General features: G+C 41.9%; 1 protein-coding gene across 4 annotated transcripts in view; it reads right to left on the bottom strand.

The window, feature by feature from the left end:
- Nucleotides 1–22667, bottom strand: part of Xkr4 (XK related 4) — a 340673-nt gene that overhangs the window by 137191 nt on the left and 180815 nt on the right. For all 4 annotated transcript variants that reach the window (XM_041656916.1, XM_041656917.1, XM_041656918.1 and 1 more), the window contains exon 2: nt 7193–7392. In XM_041656916.1, coding sequence (XP_041512850.1) covers nt 7193–7392 — 200 coding nt within the window. The remainder of the gene's footprint in view (nt 1–7192; nt 7393–22667) is intronic.

Below are 22667 nucleotides of genomic sequence, written 5' to 3'. Positions count from 1 at the left end.
TCCTGTAGCTTAGGGACAGTATTTCTCCATGCATCAGCTTTATCATCAACAAAGCATTAGGTTGTAAAGATGATAGTCTCTTTTGGCTTTCAATCTTGAAAGTTTTGGTCTATGGCTGATTGGTCAAAATGGTTCGGGTGGTGAGGAAATTCCTGGTAGAAGATGCTGTTCATGTCACAGCATCTGGAGACAGAGCAAGAGGAGGCATCTCAATTCCCCTTTCAAAGACACACCCTCCATGCCTAAGCGTCTTCTGCTAAGTCCCCTCTCACAGTTTCTGCCATCTTTCAACGGCACTGTGTGCCTTTGGGAGACATTTTATATTCAAAACACAGAAGTCAGTAACTCATTTGGCATACTACAACTAAATATACTTGAAAGATAGAATGCCATCTTTCCAACCATGACAGGCAAAGTCAGAAATTAAAAATGAAGGATTAAAACCATTTGGAAAACATGGGGATGTCTGGGTTGGTAGATTGGCACTGGCCCAATCTAGCAAGCCCTGATTTTGTTTGCTTAACCTACACGGTGCCTATGAGGAACACGGCTTTTGGATGTAGCCAGGTGTGGACCTGGCTGTCAGAGCCTAGCACTGCCCTGTGTTTGTGCTTGGTTGTCGCACAGGAACGGTCATTGCAAATGTTACATAGTACAATGTGGTCCTACATGACAGTCCTGGGGCTGTTGTATGGGGTATGCAATTTTAACACAGGAATTCTGATGCTGAGCAATACCCTTCTGCTGAGGAAGGTCTGCAGACAACAGTCTGACATGAGTCGATTCTGAAGGATGTCTATAAACAAACTAAACCTTAGGACTTCCTACATGTGTCAAATGTGTAGTTTCACATCGAAAATAAAATGGAGTAGTATATCCACACCTACACACATTTTTTTATGTTCCTCAAATCACTGCTGTATTGCTTATGATACCTCATATAGATGCTTTGTAAATCATCAGGATTAGAACATAAAGACAAGAAAAAACAATAGGCAAGCTCTGATCAGATGTACTTAAGGCCCAAAACCTTTTTCCTGCATATTTGTGTTAATTGAATTTATAGATGTGAACCCATGCACACGAGGCCTCACTACAGCCAGAAAATCACTGTCACAAAGTTGAAAGTGACTTCAGAGACGCTTTACCTAGCTTGTCACTTTACCAATTTCTTAATAGGTCATGTGGGTATAAGCCTGACCTTTGGCCTGCACTTTCACTATTACAAATGGAACCAAAAGTCCTTAGTTTTTGGTCACTTTTTCCAAGTCCTACTATCCCTTGTGTTCGTAAGATTTTCTAATTTCTTGTCTTTTGACATCTCAGAACGAATGTTTAAATACTGGCTGTTCTGGAAGACCTGCTGTTTCCTTTTAGTCAGGTTCTGGCTATTCCTGCCTGGGGCTTTGTTCTTTTCATGCATGTCAAAGGGTCTGGTCATTCTTCACGAAATTTCTTGTACTTTCTTTTCAAAGCAGACCCATTAATTTGCACCTAAAATTTGGACCTCTTCTTTCTAATTTCACATGCTGTTATTTTCCTGCTTTAAAACATCAGGCTTCCACCTAAGACTCACTCACTCGGAACTTTTACTTTAGCCAAAGTCTCAAGTAGATAGACGACGTGCACATTACAGACCAGGAAACGCGGCTGCCTTTGCCAAGCACTCTGCCTCCACTCTCTCATGTAATCTCAACTGTCTAGTGACTTAGGTACCATTTTTATCCTCCCGCACACACAGGCAGATAGAGGCTTAGCCATGATGTGAGATCTGCCTACAGAGCCTTGGCTGAGGTTCAGGATACTGTGAGGAAATACTAAGCAGGCCACAAACACTGGAATAGGCAGCAGGCCTGACTGAGGAGTCTGCACTGTGTTCTAGAGCACAGGCGTGGAGGTACCAGGCTGGGGCACAGCGGGGAGCTAGTTAACGTCTGAGGCAAGGTTAACACCTGTGTACGGGCTCCAGAAAGGGAAGAAAACGGCAACATCCTCAAAGTAGAAAGGACGAGGATGTCATGACCACCGAAGAAAATCTGGTGACACAGTGACCTTGGGGACTTGCTCTGGAATTGAAGTTTCAATGAATGCCAACAGAAGGGCTGAGTATCTTTGTAACTGCAACAGGATCTGAAGATGTCTGTGAGAAGCACAAGGATAATGGGAGAAGAGGAGAGGGGTGAGCGTGAAGTGGTAGACTTGGTTTTAAGGGTGGAGTTTGTTTGCCAAGGGAAATGAGAGCCCACAGTCCACCTCTGCTTGTAAGTTCCTGGTCGCTGCTTGCCTGCCTTCTCTCTCTCTCTCTCTCTCTCTCTCTCTCTCTCTCTCTCTCTCTCTCATCTCCGGGGATATGGTACGGATATGGGGATATGGGGATACTCTGGCCCCGGGAAGCATACGGCACACTGACGACCTTGTCTTTCATCGCTGGACCTCCTTACACATTCTTTACACACAGGAGAGTTGGACCCAGACACGCTTCGCCTCCGGAGAAGGAGCCGCAAACTAGCTGCTGCAAACTAGCTCTCATCATCCCAACTCAGCTGCCACCGAGGATGAAAAGCACTGGCTGCTCAGGTTTGAGACACAGCACTATCCTGATTCATGGTCTCAGTACAGCAGTCAGGCTGTCTTCCTGGACCAGGAGGAACTGAAGGAGGATTACCTTTGCCAGCTCTCCCCTAAGCCTGTCAGCCTTCCGCCCAGAAGGCAGCATTGACTTAAGGACTCAATAAGCGAGGACAGAGAAAGGATTTTCACAGTTAACAGAGTTTTGGGCTTTTCACAAGGAGAATTCAATTTTGAACCTTTGTTTTCAAAATGCCATGTTTCTTGTTTGATTTTCTTTTTGGTTCCAAGTGTCCTTCAGAGGGGAGATGGTTGAAATCGGGGAAGAAAAGCAAGTTTCTTTTTATGGTATAATAGGACTTTTAATCAGAGTCACGTGACGTGCCTCCCAGACTTAGGATGATTCTCAGCCCGCTAAATAAGAAAGGTTTGAGATTCTAATTGAGAGCTATTTGGAAATCCCTCACAGGTTTCCTGCCTGTTGGTTATCTGCTTAAAGGACAGTGCTTTTATCCTCCAATCCCAAGAATTTCATTGCCAAAGATGCATGAAATGCGCATCAAGCTAAGGCCTTTTATCGGATTGGCTCCTTTTGCTTTCCAGAGGGAAAAGACTGTTCTTATAACCTGTATCAGTTTCCTTCATCAGCTGGTCCATTGTAAGAGATCATCTGTGGGCAGACGTGCCTCCTGGTGATAGATGTCCTTTTCCAGCAAGGAGTCGGTGAGAAGCCTGAACTGGCCTCCAGCTGCAGAGGGTTTGTGTGAGACCCTCTTGTTTGCTTAGTGTGCTTTCATTCTTTTGTCTTGTAATAGCATCCTAGCTCCTTCACTGTTAAAAATCAACAATAATAAAGATCAACCTCATGGGTTTATTTGCCATCTGTATTCAGTGGCTGCCCCAATTCTACTCATAGTTTGGGTCACTGTGCCCACTGATCACCTGGGGAACAACACAGGGCCTGGTTCCCCTGCAATACTCTGAAACTTGATCGAAAGCTTTTTTTTTTTTTTTTTTTTGGCCAACACTGAGGTCCAGTGTATAAGCTCAGAGTATGTCTTGCATAGTGGATAAAGGGAAAGGAAGCTGTCAGTGAAGAGACGCAATTTAAAGAAATCCAAACTTTGGTTGCTTCATTTAGGATAAATAATCGGAGAAGACTAAGCCCTGGGCCAAGCATGGTAAGACACATGTGTAACTTGAGTACTTGGAGGTCATGGGTTCAAGTTTCTTTGAGGCTGTAGAGTGAGACTGTGATCTCAGAACACCAAAACCCAAAGTGATCAGTGCACTAAGGGTTGCCTTTGCCTTAGTGTATATGTGTGTGTGTGTGTGTGTGAGAGAGAGAGAGAGAGAGAGAGAGAGAGAGAAGAGAAGAGAAGAGAAAGAGAAGAGAAGGAAAGCACCCTGTGTTCTCAGAGGGTATTTATTTATGTTTGAATTGGCTTTGATTTTACTCGTGTCTTTACTCGCAGGACACTAAGCATTTACATAGCATTCTCTACCTACTAGGCATCTACTCACTAGAAGAAATGCCAGAGCTGTCAGAGAGTTGAAGATTGTCCCCGTTTGTTTGTTTGCTTGTTTGTGTTTGTTTTATGTTTTTCTGAGGGGAGGATTCATGCAGCCCAATCTGGCTCAAATTCACCCTGTAACTGAAGCTGGCCTTGAACTCCTAATCCCCCTGCCTCTATCCCAAAAGTACTGGGATTAAGTACAATACCCAGCTCAAGATTGTCTGAGACACCAGACAACTTGCGCAGTGTCTGTGTGGAGCTCTGCGGGCCAGCTTACTGTCCACCCCCAGCGGGCTTCGCTCCCAGCTACCTACAGCAAACATACATGGCCTCCCTTTCCTGGGGCTTTTCTCTGTTGCTTCTGTGCAGATGTCCATTTTCTCTTCCTCCCAGCTTGCTTTCTAGCCCCCGAGAACCATACCTTATGTTGTGTTTGTCCTTTTTTCTCACCTAATTGAAATTGTTTTCATACAATATATTTTTATCATATTCCTTCCCCTCCCTTACTCCTTCCAGATCTGCCCCACATCTCTACCCTCCTAAGTTCATGTGCTCTCTCTCTCTCTAGCTCTCTTCTCAAAAAAAAAAAAAAAATTAACGAGAAGAGTGAAAAGCAAAACTAAAACCATCCAATAGCACAACAAGACCTATACAAGTTTAGACCAGACAAAATTCCATTATGGAGAAGGGAAGGTGGATACAAAGTCCCACTCCTTACCAAGAAGCTATTTTCAGTTGATACCTGCTGGGAAAGGGAAAGCCAGCCTTGCTTAGTACAATAACACTGGGTGTATTAAAAGCCCCAAGAGCAGCTGGTCAACAGAAAATGGACTACATGTTTTTTTGTGGGCTTTATTTATTTATTCATTTATTTATTTGCTTCTGAAAGCAAGGCTGGTTACTGTGACATCAGGATTGGTTTGGGAATCTCTGAAGTGAAGGAACATTCACTACTAGGGCTCTATGAGCTGAATAAAATTCTCTCAAACAACCATATTCTTTAAAGGTCTGCAAACAGCTCAACCTTGACTGAGCAAAACCTTGTGAATACAGAAAAGGGCAACATGATTTTGGGCTCTCCTTAGTATGTCATTACCAGCTGCTGCAGGAGACATGGAGCCTCTTACCTTTTGGAAACTTCCCGAAGGTTGCCGCAGTGATCCTCTGACAAACTTGCAGCTGAGAATACAACAAGGATGTGATCCAAGCCCCCTGCCTGTCTATAGCTCGCTGGCCCAGTGACCTTCGTATGCGTTCGATAAAAACACCAGATCATGTATTTTCTTTTCTGTGACTGTAAAAGTTCCTGTGAAGCTGGGCATGATGTCAGACATCTGTAACTCCACACCTGAGCTGTGGAGGCAGGGGGATAAAGAGCTCAAGTCCAGCCTCTGCTGCATAGCAAATCCGAGAGTAGCCTGTGCTATGTTCATTTCTGTTTATAAAAAAATCCTATAAAAGTCTGAGGGGTCAAGGGCGTCACAAGAAAACCCAGAGAATCAACTAACCTGGGCTCATAGAGGCTCACAGAGTCTGAACTGGCAACCAGGGAGCCTGCATGGGTCTGAACTAGGCCCTCGACATACATAACAGTTGTATATCTTGGTCTACTTGCAGAAATCCTAACAGTGGGAACAGGAGCTGACCCTTAGGGCTTTGACTGACTTTGGGGAACTGATTCCTCAAACCGGGTTCCCTTGCCCAGGCTTAATACAGGAGAGGTGCTTAGTCCTACCCCAACTTAACATGCCATGTTTTATTGATATCTATCAGAGACCTGCCCTTTCTGAACAGAAATGAAGGAGTGGATGTGGGGGCAGGGTGGAGAAATTGGGAGGAGGAGAGAGGAGGGAGGAGACACTGAGGTCAGGATGTAAAATAAATAAATAAATAAATAATTTATCTAATAAGTAAATAATAAATTATTTAATTAATGATAAAATCCATTAAAAGCTATAAACAAATAGCAACAAAATAGCAAGCTTTCCCATGGTGTAACATGCCATTTATAACCGAGTCTCTGCTTCCAAGTCATAATCACTCACATTTAGCTCAGAATAAACAGACAAAGCCCAGACGGCATTTTCATCTCGGCAGCACCTTCTCTATTTCTTTTCCAGTCATATTCACCCTGGCCTTTCTCTCTAATTGAAAACGCCCAGACAAATTTAACATGCTCTTCCCATAACAGCTACAAAGACCCTGGAGTTTCCAAACACCATTCAGAGCAAGTCTGTAGCTGGAGCATGACAGAGCATGGCCATGATGTGTGTTACTCGGGCAGCTCTGCTGAGGAGGAAACAGCATGCATGCTCCACCATGCTGTTCATGAGACACTACCAGCCTGCTTATAGGAGTGACAAACGCACCAGGAAACACACGCATTAGAGGTGTCCCGTACCCACCATGCCAGTTCATTCACCTCTCTAGCCATGGTCACCACCTTATCTTCTTCATGCCTTGTTCTAGAATGGTTCTGAGCACCAGTCCCCAAAGAAATACCACGGAGGCTTATTATAAATGTAACAGTCTTGCTGATCTTATGATAAAACATTGAATAGATAATTATCTATATTACATAAGGTCTATAGTATAGAAATATATTTTTAAATATTCGGAACATTTTCCAGATGATTTCTTTTCATCAAGATAGCATTTCTTTTTCATCTTTACCTTTCCATTTCTTAATGTTAAAGGCAATGGTATGGATTACACACACACACACACACACACACACACACACACACATATGTAGATGTATGTGTATATGTATACATATTAAACAGAGAATAATAGTTATCGTTGTCTTTGTAACTTTCGTAAATACCATAAAAACCAGAAGGCTTTGGCTCTATGCCCATAGGGAGCAAGTGCAAAATCATAATTCAAATTTTTTTCTTCTAAAAAGATAGCTGAAGGGATGGTCTTCATATTAGTTAACCATGACAGAAAGGGTTCAGGAAATATCACGCATAATTCACAAATCACGTGCACAAAAGCAGACATGCAAGAGGCCTGTGTCAATGAAGGACAGTCAGTCATCCCTGGGTCGTGACCAAAGTAGCCAATCTCTCCTTCAATTCAGAAACCAGACTGCGAACCCTTACCTTGGAGGGCCTGTAAGCTGTGAGTCTGTACGATGATGCAGAGCTGCAGGACCAACTGCGGAGCGCTCTCCAGAAAGGTGGCGAGCAGGTGCAGCATGCTCACATCGGCGTACTCGTACACCATCCTCCAGTAGAACCGCCACCGGCCGCTATCCCCGCTCTGCCGACTCCGAATGCCCAAGTAGATCGTGTGCAAATACCTGAAAGGGAGCAGAGAGAGAAGAAGATAGAGATGAGCGACAACTTGAATTTCCTTTGGTACAAGCCGCCATATTCAAACATGGTCGCAAAAGGGCATGCCCAGTCTTCCGCGTTCAGTTCGGGAGAGCACAGCCTGTTTGTTCCCTTCTCAGGCATCCCATTGAGTCGTATGTTCTCATCTCACTGAATGGCAAGAATACACAGTCATCCATCTTGCAATGGATGGGAACAAGATTTCGTGGGCAATGCTTCCTGCAACAGGAAATGTAATCTGGCCTGGCTGGTTGCAGAACCCATCACAGGGAAGACTTTCAGCATAAGCCAGTGTGAGGAAAGTCGAAAAAAAGTGACAAGCAGAGAATAAGTACACCCTCGGGGGTGGTTGGGGTGTGGTTGGAAGATAAAGATGCACGGACATACTCAACAATAGCTGCACACAGGACTTGATGGCTTTTGCGGCAGTTAGGTATTTGTTTTGTGTGCTGCTGGGAACTGGGCCTAGGGTCTTACGTAATCTAGACTAGCACTCTACCCCCAAATGACATCCACAAGCTTAATCTTCTGGGGTTTGAATTAGGTTGTTTAAAGGGGCTTTAATTTACAAGCAGATTCAAAGATTAAGCAAAGTTTAAAAATCTGTGGAGTTTTAAAATTAATTAAGACCTAAAAACTGTTGTTTGTTTCTCTCATAGAATAAACCTTTGCAGATGAAATCATAACATATCAGGAGGTTTAGGTTCACGAAGACAGGAGTGTCGTTGATGTGGATGCTGAGGCTGTACGACACACGTTTTAGATTAAGCATGGCTTGTGAGCTGCTTTAAATGCACTTGTCTGAGCTGTCCCCCAGAGAAGGGAGGATGACCTCACTTTAGTCCGCTAAAAGTCTTGGCTATCTGAGCTGGGGTCTATCCTAAAGACTTCAGGGATATCTTTTGCGATTTGAGAAACCAAATTAATGGATAAACACACAACTGCATTGAAATTATCTTTTTAACTTCCACTGAGGGCTCCCTGAGTTACTTTATGTCTGGGTCCCTCTGGGAGGAAATCATGTATATTCATGACATTTTGCTGCCATGGGCTTAAAGGCTACAAACAGCTTTGTGGTTCATGGGCTTCAAGGACAGATACTCCTGGCACAAGGAACCATTATTTCCTAGCACTTTGAACACACAGTAAGCCTAATAATATGGGCAGGATTCCAGAAAGCAAGTATTTGGTGCATTGGAGTTTCACATGGATGAGACCTAAAATGAAGCCTTCCAACAACACACATACGGAATCCAAACACTTCAAAGCCAAGAAGGGTGAGGCAAGTTACAACACATCTTAGGTAGTTTTCCTAGACTTCTTTTTTTTTTAGTGCGCTAAGAATAAGTAACACCGAGTTTAGCACCTTAACCATTTTATGTGATCAGCTCGATAACATCAGTACATTCATACTGCTGCACATCTGTACTCCCCACCTATCCACAGAAGTCCTTTCCTCTCACAAAACAAAGCTCCCGTGCTGATTCACAGACAGCTCCTGGCTCTGACACCCTCCTCCACTGCCCCTGGCCTCTGGCCACTTCCAATCTCCTTCCTGTGAATATCTTTCTCCCAGCACTTAAGTTTCACTGTACAGTATCTGTCTAGTGATTTGTTTATTTCAATTATTATAACACCCTTAAGGCTTATCCATCAGTGGTGGGTGTCAAATTCCATTCTAGATAGGAAGTTTTTGGATGCACGGATTTTTACAATAGACAATGTGAAGCGTCTAGCTTACAAAGAATGAGATGAAAGAAAATTTCCTAAGAAGGTTTCCTCTATTGTTGCCTAGAGGTCTTCCTCTATGAGACAGGGGCAGAGGTGGTCATGGGAAGTACCAAGATAGAGATACACTTGTGCTGCTTATCTTAAAAAGTAGCTACAGGTTAGGAACGTGCATAAGCACTTCACTAAAAATTAATTAAAAATACAGTATGATATTATGCATAGAACAAGAGGGATTCAAGTTTAAGTTTTCAACGGGGTGTGAATCAGTTTACAGTCCATTAACTCATTGTACCTTAGGAGGACAGGTTCAAGGACTCCCTTTAGATACCCAAGTCTTCGGATGTTCAAATCCCTTATAGAAAGCCTATGCACATCCTCCCCCATCTGAACATAATCTCCAGATTACTCATAACATTTAATATAAAGCAAACAGAAATAGGCGTCATACTGTGTTGCTCAGCAAGTAATGTCAAGAAAAGTTGTGACCCCCACAAGGACATGTGATCAACTATGTTCATAGCAGCATTATTTGTAATTGCCCAAATCTGGAAACAACCTAGATATTCCTCAAGCAAAGAATGAATAAAGAAGGCGCTGGAGAGATGGCTCAGAGGTTAAGAGCACTGGCTGCTTTTCCAGAGGTCCTCAGTTCAATTCCCAGCAACCACATGGTGGCTCACAGCCATCTGTGATGAGATCTGGTGCCTCTTCTGGACTGTAAGCATACATATAGACAGAACATTGTATACATAATAAATAAATAAATCTATTTTCAATAAGTAGGAAAAAATTAAAAAGAAAAATGTAAACATTTGGAAAATAAAAATATCACCAATAAAAAAGAAAAAGAAATTTTAAGAAAAAGAAAAAAAGAAGAGAAAAGATGTGTACACATCCAGCTCAGATGTGATTTCTTCTGTTTTGGATCCACTATGGGTTAAATCTGCAGGAACTTTTCTAGCTTTCCCGAGATTTCTCATTTGCATATGACTGCTTCTGTCTGTTCTTGTGACTCGATGATTTCCCCACAGATCATTTTTCCTACTGACATGTGCATTTTTAAAGGGCTAATCCTCCATTTGGCTTCTAATATGGGCCATGGTAGCTAATTCATAACCACCATTTCGTGTTTTTTACCACAGCATTATAGCCTAGACTAATGTGATGAATACGATAGAGGGATTTACAGATCAGTTGCCAGGGCTACAGGACTGAGAAATGGAGATTGGATCCAGATCTTAGGTATGCTGATGCCAAGGCCTATAATCTTTTATCATGCCCATTTGGCTTTAGTAATTCTGGAATTTACCACATATAAGACACATACAGAATTGACTACATTTTTCCTGTCCTCTGTATGCTTTTGCTGTTACAGCTGAGAAAAAAAGAAATGTGTCCAGGTGAAGAATTTTAGGTCTAGATAGGACTTGGATTGCAGTACTAGTTTTCTGTGGAATAGTAATTGAAGACGTGTTACATTTGTTTATGCTGTGGAACATTTGTTTAACGATGCAAGGATGTGTGGCATTCTTTTATGTTGCATTTGTTTAACTCTGTGAAGCTGAGTTACTGTGCCTGTCTACAACACCTGATTGGTCTAATGAAGAGCTGAATGGCCAATTGAAGTCAGGAGAGAGAATAACTAGGAGGAGATATCTGGGAGGAGAAGATTGAGGAGCAAGAAAAGAAGGGGCCTGTTACCTAGCTAGCCAGCCAGCCATGGAGTAAGAGTGAAAGTGAGATTATAGAAGTAAGAAAAAGAAAAATCTCAGGGGCAAAAGGTAGATTGTATAATTTAAGATAAGAAAATTTGTCTGGAAATAAGCCTACCTAAGGCCAGGCATTTATAAGTAACAAGTCTCCACGTGTGCTTTATTTGGCAGTTGTGTGGTAGTTTTCTCAAAAGAGCAAAGACCCAAAAGAATACAAAACAAAACAAACAAACTAAACTAAAAAACAAGACAAAAACAAACATGAGATTATATGTATAAATTATCTAGTGAGCATTTAGTAATGTCAGATGTCATTTAGAATAAATCTGTCTCTCTCAGAAGTTAATTATAGAATATCGAAGACACCCTTTGGATTTTCTTTTCAGTTATCTGATACTCAAGTTATCATGTGACTTAAGGATGTGTGAGGGCCACCTTCTCTCAGGTGTTGGAAATCCAATTGACAGTCATAGCTCTGTCTCAATCTCCTATCTTTTCCTTGGTGTCATATATAACCATCCATCAATTTATCAATTTCTTATCTATCTATTTATCTATCTATCATCTATCTATCTGTCTATCTATTATCTATGTATGTATGTATGTATGTATCTATCTATCTATCTATCTATCTGTCTATCTATTATCTAATCTATCTATCATCTATTCATCCATCCATCCTCTACCTATACATCTATATCTACCTACCCACCATTTATCTATTTATTTAATCTATCATCTATAATCACTATCATCACCATTAGTCATTATCTGGTCAGTTGAGATGCTGCAGACTACATTATAACTATATATTTATGGTGGGAAAGAAAGATGGATAACGGCCAGTGTTTAGAAGATAGCCTTTGTACATTTCAAAACAAAACAGAACAAACCTTTGTTCCTATTTCATCTGAGCTAGTATGACTCTTCTGGAAATGTGTATGTGTCCTGCACTTTAACCTGGAGTTCCTATAGATGAAATTATGAAGGATAATATCTCCCCCAAAATTGTTGTAGATGACAAACTGTTTTCACACTGGTTTCTCATTTATTTTCCAAGTATGTGATCCAAAGGACAAGAACTCTTCTATCATGAAAAAAGTCATGGTGAAACTTTGCTGGGCATCAATATGTTATGGATATATATACATATATAAACACACATACGTACATATGTGTGTATATTTTATACATACAGACACACACACATATATTTGATATATCTCCTTAATAGGTATAGGTGACATTTTGTTTTCATTTCTTACAAGAAATTTGCTTGTGGTTATGCTTATTCAACAGTGAATTCTCACAGTGTTTCTGGTATGGTGTATCCTTTTGATGTTCTTCCAAAAGTGAAGAGCTTTCCAGTTACCATCCCACCAAGAGAAACAGTATGCTCTAGGTTTCCTAAGCATTTGATAATTTAAGCTGAGGTTCAAGTCAATTGGAGTAGGGGAGCTCAGTACATTTCTGGTTTTGAGATTAAATTTCTGGTCCCTTGTTGGTTAAGAATATACCTCCTAGAGGACAGTGGTGACCAGGGACAGTCATAGTCATGGAAGCTTCAGTTCTTTTTTGATACTTACACTATGGCTGGAGGGGGAAGGACTCACAAAAATCTTACTTATGGCTAAAACTTATTTGGCATAACTACCAAAGAGCACCATTCTAGAAGGAAAAAGAAGTTTGAAAGCTTTGCCAAGGTTGAAGTTCTTCGGAACCTGAGTAGATTAAACAGCATGGGTCTTTTGTCACTGCCACGGAAGAATGCCCCTCATAAAGCCCTCTTTGAAATGTAACTGTGTTGCCCACCTCTTTGGAAGCAAAACCACGGACAACGGCATTTGCCTTCCTTACATCAGAACTCCAGTAACGTAGCTATTATTACTTATTCCTAGGGGAAGCATGTTATTGGAGAGCATAGTTTTTTTACACTATCAAAGGCCACCAGGCACTCTGCCTCAGTTTTCTTAACACAATCTCAAACCAGCAATATTTCACTTTCCTAATTTTATTAGGGTTGTTGAAGATGTATCCAAAAACACACGAATACAGCCCTTACCATGCGACGTACACAGACATGTGTATGTAACCTACTCCTACCACAACACAGATGTTGTCAAATCACCAGGCATTCTGAAGATAGAAGTCACTTTAGAATTCCTAGCTCCTTTTGATCAACACTGAGATTCTCAAGTGAACAAAGCTCACTGAGCCAGGAATGGTGTCGAAGGTCCATAACCTTCTTCCTTCTACCCAGGAGACGGAGGCAGCAGCATCTCAACTTCAACTCTTACTGTGGCTACACACTAAGTTCAAAGCATCCTGGGTAAGTCAGCCAGTTCCTTTCTCAGAAAATACAGTTTAAAAAAAAGAGAGTTGGGGTATAACTCAGTGGTAGATTTAGTCCCCATTACTGGGAAAATAGTGTAACCTAGACTCAAGTCACAAACTTTAGACAGAAACATAATACAGTACCTTGACAAACAGGGACATGGGGTTGTCCCAACTGTTTGGTTTGTGAAGCATTACTTGGATAATATGTGTTTCATTTAAAGTTGAACGAGGTTGAGTGTAATTTGTATGTAAATCATGTTTCAGGTAGTTCATATATAAGGTTTGATCCAGTGTCCTATTAACTTCTGAGCTACGCATGGCTGAATCAGAAATAGCTCTGAAGCTATACACATACATTCCAATACTGAATTCTCTTTCATTGGCTTGTAGCGCATCAAACAATTTAGGTGTTAGCAGCTGTTATTTTATTGTTTGCAAAATAGAGTAAAAACTTGCAGAAAGGCATTAGATAGACAACATTAATAGACAGTGATCCCAGAAAATGCTATTTTCTTCTGTCACCCGACTGCAAAGTTTTACTAAGAAGAGTATGTTTCTGAGATCTCTACGGCCCAGCCCGTACACTCATTTGCTATCACACCAAGTTCTCCATGGGCCATGCTAATCCACAACCACACCTTGTATGATTGTATGTTACATGCCAGTACTCCTAGTTGCTCAGGAAGCTGAAGGGGTGGAGGTCTCTGAGCACATGAGTTCAAGACCAGCCTGGGCAACATAGGAAAGTTCAGTCCCACAACCACCCTAAAAATAACCAGTCATACCATAGCATCACCTGATTTAATGCTGGTGTGTCGGGCGGCCATCATGTCCATTTCATGCCCTGAAATGGTGAAACTGACTTGAGATTCTGTCTTGCATTTCTGTTAGAAACTTGTGGACTGACTGTTATTTAAAGAATAGACTCTAGTTCCCATTAATCATCAGAAGGGAAAATTATGCATTTGCTGAAAGGGAGAAAAATGAATGAGTTGACCAACCCTTTGACACCAACATTAGGATCCCAGTCCTACAAGGACAGAAGGGACTGTTCCTCTCACCTCCATGGAACGAGAAAGATCTCTGGCCCAGACTTGGACTCCTGACACTATTCCTTCCCAGTTGTGACTGTCACAATGCCTGGCTGCTGCACCTTTCAGCAGCACAAACCCCTCCCCACATACTCAGCTGTTGGCAGTGTCCTTCTCAGAGGGCAGGCTGTGAATATTCACAGGACGGTGACACAGGAAAACAGCTTCAGGACCTTCCTGGAAATCCTTGCATCCCTCCTCTTCCTACCTGCATTTTTCTCCTCTCCCTACCTGCGTTTTCTCTCATAGAGGGCTACAGTGCCTCTCCAAGTACCCCAGCTTCTGTTCTCTCTGCATATGATCACCCCCTAGGCTGTATTTCAGTTTCTTCCTTTTCCCAAAAGATAGAAAGTAGTCAAAATTTTAATTTGGATTTCAAAGAAGAACATGGATCTAATAAAAGCTATGCTTTGTGGTGTGCAGCCTGTTCTGCTTGGACAATACTGGCATTTTGCATTAGATAGGGGCTATTTTTTATTGATTTCAAATGTGTTTCATGAAAATACAATTCATCTATGGGACATGGTTATTTTTGCTTTGTTTGATTTTCAGGTATACCTCCTACATGAAGATACCAGTTATAAAAATAGTTCCCTTTCATGAATTCCCCAAGACTACAAACAAAAATAATGAGATTTTCCTCTGCTAAGTAATTTCTCCTTGTAGTGGGCAGTATGGTTACAGTGTGTGGGGTAGCTAGGAAAATCCAGCAGAGATAGCAGAAGAAATTCCTGAATGTGGAAGGGAGGTTCTACATTCACACACTTCATGATGATTTTAGCTATCCCTTGGATAATAAACAAAATTTCTTTAATTATCATTTTTATTGTTGCTGAGGCAAATTCCTATTATGTAGCCCAGCCTAGCCTCAGATTTGAAATCCTCCTCTCTTCAGCTTCCAACATACAGTGGTTGTAAATATGGACACCATGTCGGTTCCAAAGTCAATCTTTTCTCTCAAGTGCTGCTATGTAATGATATATTAATAGAAAAATATATATATTAAAAGAGAATCCTGAAACAAATACATCAGTGACTGTTGTCTGTGTTGGCATCATAGCTGTTGTCATCCAAGCCCTCAAATGATTATGATAATTGCCAGAAATACTTAACTGCTTTTTAAAATGGGAACTAACCAAATTTATTGATAGAATCAGAACCTTCATCCTAAGCCTGGTTTGACAGATTTTATGGCAACCAGAAAAGATTCTGTCTTTCTGTCTATCTCCCCATTTCTCTCTCTCTCTCTCTCTCTCTCTCTCTCTCTCTCTCAAATTATATATAGTGCTTTCCTCCTTTAAAAATTTAAGATTTATTTATATTTACTCAGTGAATGTTAAAGGTCTTGATACTTGATGACTTTTAATTAATAGGTAACAAAGAAATTTTCTTGTGAAATCTGACTCTGATCCATTGCAGGTAACTGCTGAGGATTCTGGGGTAGCCACAGAGCTCCCAAGGATTAGGGAGAGCACCACCCATTGATGAGAAGGAACATTTACAGTGACAAGAACAACTTTACACCATACATCACGTAAGCAGAGTGGAAAATACACTTCTGTTGGCTAGCTTATCACAGGTTCATGGGTATACATTGAACTATAAAGGGTTTCAAACCTTTTCTTCGTATTCAGACTTCCCTGAGAACCCTCCTTCCTTTTGTGTCGTCTGCGTTTTATTATCAACCTGCACATACTCAGTGATTTTCTTTTTTTTATTTTATTTTTTTTAATTTATTTATTTATTAAAGATTTCTGTCTCTTCCCCGCCACCGCCTCCCATTTCCCTCCCCCTCTCCCAATTAAGTCCCCCCCCCTCCTCAGCCCGAAAAGCAATCAGGGTTCCCTGTCCTGTGGGAAGTCCAAGGAACCCCCACCTCCATCCAGGTCTAGCAAGTTGAGCATCCAAACTGCCTAGGCTCCCACAAAGCCAGTACGTGCAGTAGGATCAGAAACCCATTGCCATTGTTCTTGAGTTCTCAGTATTTGTCATTGTCTGCTATGTTCAGCGAGTCCGGTTTTATCCCAGGCTTTTCCAGACCCAGGCCAGCTGGCCTTGGTGAGTTCCCAGACATTGAGCCTATAATTAGTGATCCTAGAGAAGCTAAATAAGGAGAATACAAAGAAAAACATATAGGCATCCTCCTGAATATTAACCTTCAGCAGGCGATGAAGGGAGACAGAGACAGAGACCCACATTGGAGCACCGGACATAAATCTCAAGGTCCAAATCAGGAGCAGAAGGAGAGAACTCAGGACCGCGAGGGGTGCACCCACACACTGAGACAATGGGGATGTTCTACTGGGAACTCAGTGATTTTCTTTAGCCTTACAAAGTCAAGGCAAAAAGAAGGGCGGTGAACATGGGTCCTTTCAGGATGGAGTCTGAACGGTTCCCCTCACTTGTGTCGTGTTTGGCATTGTGCTGTGGATTCAGTTTATCAGCATCATTTAAGACCTGATTTCGTTTTGGATATGATAAAGGGAAATCCACTTGGTTTAGTAGATGGCTTTGATTAATCAAAATATAATATCAAAAATTTGATGCACTCGAGTTTTTTTTCCCCCTGAACTTCTGTTGTAGATTTTGGAAAAGTGACTCATGGTGATGTGTTAAATATTAAAATTAATGTAAGATTAATTTAAATTTACAGGGCAGCATCTCTTAATTTTCTGTCTAGCACATAATTTTTAGAAAGCTGTATAAATAACAAAGACTGCCCACATCCTTCTGTTGTTTCGCTGTGGCCCAGTATATTAAGATTATACTTGCTGAAATTTTCAAAAATTAAGTTACCATACCTCTCAGAGCTAGACATCAGGTTGGCATAGAATGGCAGCTGAGTGGAGCCCCAGGAACTCATCTGAACAGTGTGTGTACCTGGACAGTCTCAGTGTTTGCCCGGTCACGCAGCTCTCCAGATGAACACATATGATCAAGTGTTGGGAATGTACACACGGTAACGTGCTGCCTAACACATAGATGTGGAAATGCTTTCTGTCATTCCTTGTCTGCCTCTCAGAAGCATTGTGAAGATGGTGTAATCCAGTCCCTCTGATTTATGAGGCACCATCAACATGGTAGAGTCAGGTCATGTATGAAGGTCACAGTAGGTTCATGCTACCTGCACATAGCCGGGCCCAATTCTGCATCCCACTACACTCTGAAATTCATGGTTCCAGTTCAGGAAACTGTGCATTACCCTTGTCCAAACAGGCACTTTTCCTTCTTCCATTGAAACTGAGTTTGGATGCATACCATCTTGCTTCCAGCTTAAGCTGGATACACCGGATAGTTCAGAGGCACGTTTCAAATGCTGATTTCAGGACAGCAAGGTTGTAACTGGGCTATGGGTCCTAATAACAAGGTGCCTCCTAGGCAGTGGCTTGGGAGACATCTTACTTCATGTGTAGCTCAGCTTTATCTTAAGCATCATCTGAGGAACCTCAGCTTTGGAATCCAATAACAATCAAGGATGACTTTTCTAAAACAAACCACAGAGTGTAGCTATGTCATACTTTTTACTGTACTTCATCATGCTTCCCAGCACCTCCCTGTGCCCCTGCCATCTGTCCCAGCCATTTGCCCGGTTTTGCAGAGATGTCATCAAACAGCGTCTTGGCACAGGGGTCTCTTCGGCTCTTTAGTCTGAGGATTTCTCAGAAACAAGGTGTTTCTGAGTTACCCAGTTATTGACGCATGGGGGTGAGAGGAATTATTCTTGCCTCTCTCTGCTGAAGGTCTCCTCAGTTTCTCACCGTGATGCCCAGGTGGGCTGCTGTCCCTCCCCACTTTTCCTCTGCACTTTTGCTTTTGTCTGGCTCCTGCTTTGCGGGGACACAGGCTAAGACGTCTACTACTAGTGAACCCACAGCTTCATTTTCTCAAGAGATTTATGGGAGGGATAATGAGGAAAACAACAGTCGCCCATGTTTAAGATGCATATTAAAAAAAATTGGGCGGGGGACATCAGCATTTAGAAAACAAGATTCCTTTTTATTTTCAAAGGCAAATATCTCCCACATCCTTGTGACTTTCTTTTATTCTCTATGCCTTCACATTTTTTAAACTTCTGCTCAGCTAACTGTACCGGACTGTGCATGTCAAGTTCTACCATGTTCTGAGGCTCACCTTTGTTTGCTAGCTGTGTGGGTGGGAGAAAAACCAGGAGATGCGCTGATCATAGCAAAAGGAAGATGTCTCCTATTGCACACGGCAGTGAGGCATCCGATATCACCTGTCAGACTATCTCACAACACAGTAAGATAAATAGCGGCTCTTTTCCGTCAACAGTAATAATAATAACAGCAATAAATTCTTTTCCTCCACCTCACATATTTCGTCAATGGTTTTGGAACAGGCAAACATTTTACAAGCCCTCTCTTCTATCCACCCATTTTCCTCCCCCTGTCCCCCACTCTATGTCATTTCTTTCTCCCTCCTCTCTACCCGATTTTACCTCCGTTTCGTGGCCTTCTCTCCCCCGACCTCCACCGCCTCAAATTTTAATGCGACCTGACTAGATATTTTCAATGATCCCAAGGCAGTCGAGAAAGCTGAAGACATTATGCAAACACTGTTTAATTACTGGTGACATTTTGAGACAACTGGAGACAGCAGGCTCTTTGATGACAGCCACCACTCTTTCCGTTGTCACTATGTGCTGTCCCAGAGATGATGGCTTTGAACTTGAAGCCTACATTTGACAGACTCAGCGTGCAGAAACTGGAAGACATGTGCCCCTAAGGTTTGGATGATACCATGGCCGCACCGTGCTTGCTTTTCTAGAACAAAGCTGTGTCTCATTTTCTGCTGCTGGAAACCCTATGACTTTGGCAATTGGCGCCCTATTTTTTGCTGACTCAAAGGTCAGGCATACTTACTTTTCTCTATTTAAAATGTCACAGAAGTGAAAGTTATTCTGGGAAATGTTTGTTTTCACTCACATGTTTTGCTATAGTCCTATGTCAAACACGACTCTTTATGTCTAAAGACCGCGAATTTAAGATGTACACAATCACCAAAAAGGCATTCTGCTGCTTTTATATTTATTAAAGAAAACAGTTCTATGTGATTTCCAGGTCTTGCTGAAGAATGGTTCTGGTGAAGGATAACCTTCAGGCTATTCACACCGACGATAACCTTAATCACGATGCCCTGTAGAAGTCCAGTGTGACCTCCCAGCCATCTCCAGCAATGAACAGATGATGCTGTTGGTTAGAAATTGAAGCGGGTACTCTCCTAAACACAATGCTTTATCACTGATTCTCTTAAGGATACCTCTTTTCCTTCATTCCTTTGACTCAGGGGCAGTAGAAAAGAGGCCTTTAAAATCAAGAAATAGATTTCTGTTTTGTTTTCTTTAAAGCAAGAAGATGGATATTTGGAAAATATTGTACACATTTTAATTGTTTTCTAAATGGGAGAAAAAATGTAGCAAGTTCAATAAAATCACCCTGACATAGAGTCTACACTTAGATGAGGGTGCTAATGATGCCCATGGTCATCTCTTTTATCTCCTGCCTTAGTCTGCTCTCTGTTGCTACAACAGAATTCCCAAGACTAGTTAATTTGGAAAACAAAAGTCTTATTTTGTCTTATGGCTGGAGACTAGCTAGGGTGTCTGAAATCTCTCCATCACATCTAGTAAGGACTGTTTCATTGTGGGATGCAGAAATCAGCAAGTACATGTAGATGAGACCAAACATTAGGATGAGCTTTCTGACAGTCCACTCTGGTCACAGCAAATCCAGTCCTGAATAAATATGGACCTGGCAAGTGTCCATGCTCCTGGACAGTGTTTCATAAAGCTTGCTTCAGATTTGTCTCAAAAATTGTAGAAGTATCCTTATGCTCACACAGTGGGATCAGCACAACAAAGCCCCAAATACTTGAGATTTGATTTATAACCTTGCTGATGGAGTCACAGAGACAATGCAGGCATGCCCATGGCCATGTGCCTTAACTAGTGAATGCCTTGAACAGGATGGGTACCACAGTGAAACAGATACACGTAGGATTACTGCACGTTGAAGACCAAGTAATTACATTCATAAGCAAGACTGAGGTTAAGACTTGGACATATAGCATTAAATGATTAAAGCATGTTGAGAAAAAAATACTTGGAAACCTGATTGTGTCAATGGCGAGGGACAGACACTCAGTTCGATATGAGCCTCAGTAACCTGAGGACTTTTTCTAATCCTTCAGGGATTTTAACACAGGCCAAACACAGTATCTGTGGCTTCAGTGCAAAAAGCATTTCTGTACTAAGCAGTTTGAAGCAGAACATGAATTATTATTAAAGCCACTTTCATATAGACTTAAGAGAGTTAAGAGAAAGAGAAGCACTCACAGAGGAAGACACACCTAGGTAGTTCTGCATCCTTCCTGAGGAACGGTAGAGGAGAGACACACCCAACTGTGGAACAGTCTCCTCAAGGTAGAGAATAATTGATTGTCTTAGCATAAGAAGTGCCATATCAAAACATTGCTAAGAAACCATTTTCCCTTTTCTTTGGGTAAGTGATATCATAGGGTGGCTATAGAGATGTCTTGGATGGAATTATTACCCGATAAAATAAAGGTCATGAACCATTAGGGCTGCAAATGGTGGAAACCGAAAGTTTATGTCTGAGAAGGGAGGTGGGCCTTGAAGAGGCATTAATTGTGCTGGAGTTCTTGCATCCCTGTTGGGCAGAGGATTGAACTGTATTCCTGAGAGAGGATCTTTCCTCCCTTTTTATGTCAGTGCAATTTCCCAGATTTCCCCACTTGCATTTCATTCATACAAAGCTCAAAAAATGTTTAAATTAGCTAATCAATTGCTTTTCTCAGAGAGACAACACATGATAAAATCGGATGACTGGTACAGGAATAAAGGACAGCTAACTTAGAAAAGAAGTTATAATTGTAGGGAAAAGCAGTCTGGGATTGGAGAAAGAAGAGATTTTAAGATCACAAGAATAGCTTTTAATAGGCCAACTTAACACAATAAAAGTCATCTAGAGAGAAGAAATCTTTACCAAGAGAACACCTTCACAGAAGTGACCCACAGAAGTGCTGGAGGCGATTTCCTGATGGATGGATGATTTAGGAGGGCCCAGCCTGTTGTGAACAGTGCCACCCTGAGAAGGAGACTGTAAAGTGTGTAAGAAAAACAAACAGGGCTGAAGAGATGGCTCAGTAGCTAGAAAGGGCCTTACTATTCCCACAGAGGACCCAGGTTTTGTTCCCAGCACCTATGTCAGCAGCGCCCACGTGTGGCAGCTCATAGCTGCCTACATAGCTCTATATAGCTCTAGATCTAGGGATCTGATACTTCCTGCTAGCCTCCCTCCACACCAGCATTCATTTGTGCATGCTCTCAACCTCACACATATAACAAAAAAATGACAGTAGTGATGGGTGAAGAGAGAAGAATGAGAGTAAAAAAAGACAATTGTGAGGAGAAAGAGTGGGTATCACTCTCTCAAATGCAGCCTTAAATGCATGCAGATGAAGACAGACAGTTCTCACAAAGTTTCCTGCAAGGAACTCACTGGTTTCTTTGTAGTGAAAACTGCTTGGATAAAGTTGATAGTAGAGGCAGCACATGGAGCAGAAAGAGAAAGCAGAGTTAGGAAACAGAGCCAAGGAGTAAAGCAAACACTATCGTGAGGGTGTACTCTGAAGATGACTAGAGAGAGTTGGGGAGGGAGAAGATCAATATGCTCTTGGGGAAAGATTGGTTGGTTATTCTGAAGAGAAAGAAATGAGCTTTTATTTGAATCTGAGAAGGAAACTGTTCAAATACTCAAACCTACAGAATGGCAGGGGGATAATCTGTGTAGAGGTTTTACGAAACGGTAGGCAAATGAAGCCAGGTAGAAGAACTGGACCCCGTGGAAAGGGGTCATCCCCTCCACCCCACTACCAGGGGACAAGGAAGCTAAGGGAGTGAAAAGAGACGCTCAATGGAAGTCACAGGATTCCGATCTGACCCTAATCGTGCAGGGTGTTTTCATGAACACAATTCCTGTGCACGTGGAGTTGACTTGGTCAAAGGCTACAGCAGTCTAGTTTATGCTGACAGTCACATGAAGTAGTGGCCTGGATTGCTACCAGAGCTCTTTATCCTGCTAGAAGCATTCTGATGCTCAGTGGTGCCCACTTGCTCTGGTTCTCCTTAGGAGTTGGGGTCATACAGGATGGAGACTTGCCAGTTGCAGGTGTCCAAGGGAGTGTCTGGAGTGTCTCGGAGGGCGGAGATCCTGAGGTGTTTGAGGGTAAGAAAGAAGAGTGTGGGTTGCTAGTTCTTTTATTCAAAGAGCTTGTGGCTACCTTATTTTTATAGTATTTCAACATAACCAACTTCGACTGCTCAGTAGT

This window comes from Microtus oregoni, unplaced genomic scaffold, assembly GCF_018167655.1.
Source record: "Microtus oregoni isolate MIOR12 unplaced genomic scaffold, Mior012 000008F_ref0000371, whole genome shotgun sequence".
NCBI classification, from domain to species: Eukaryota; Metazoa; Chordata; class Mammalia; order Rodentia; family Cricetidae; genus Microtus; species Microtus oregoni.
This window is presented reverse-complemented; position numbering and strand designations above follow the sequence as displayed.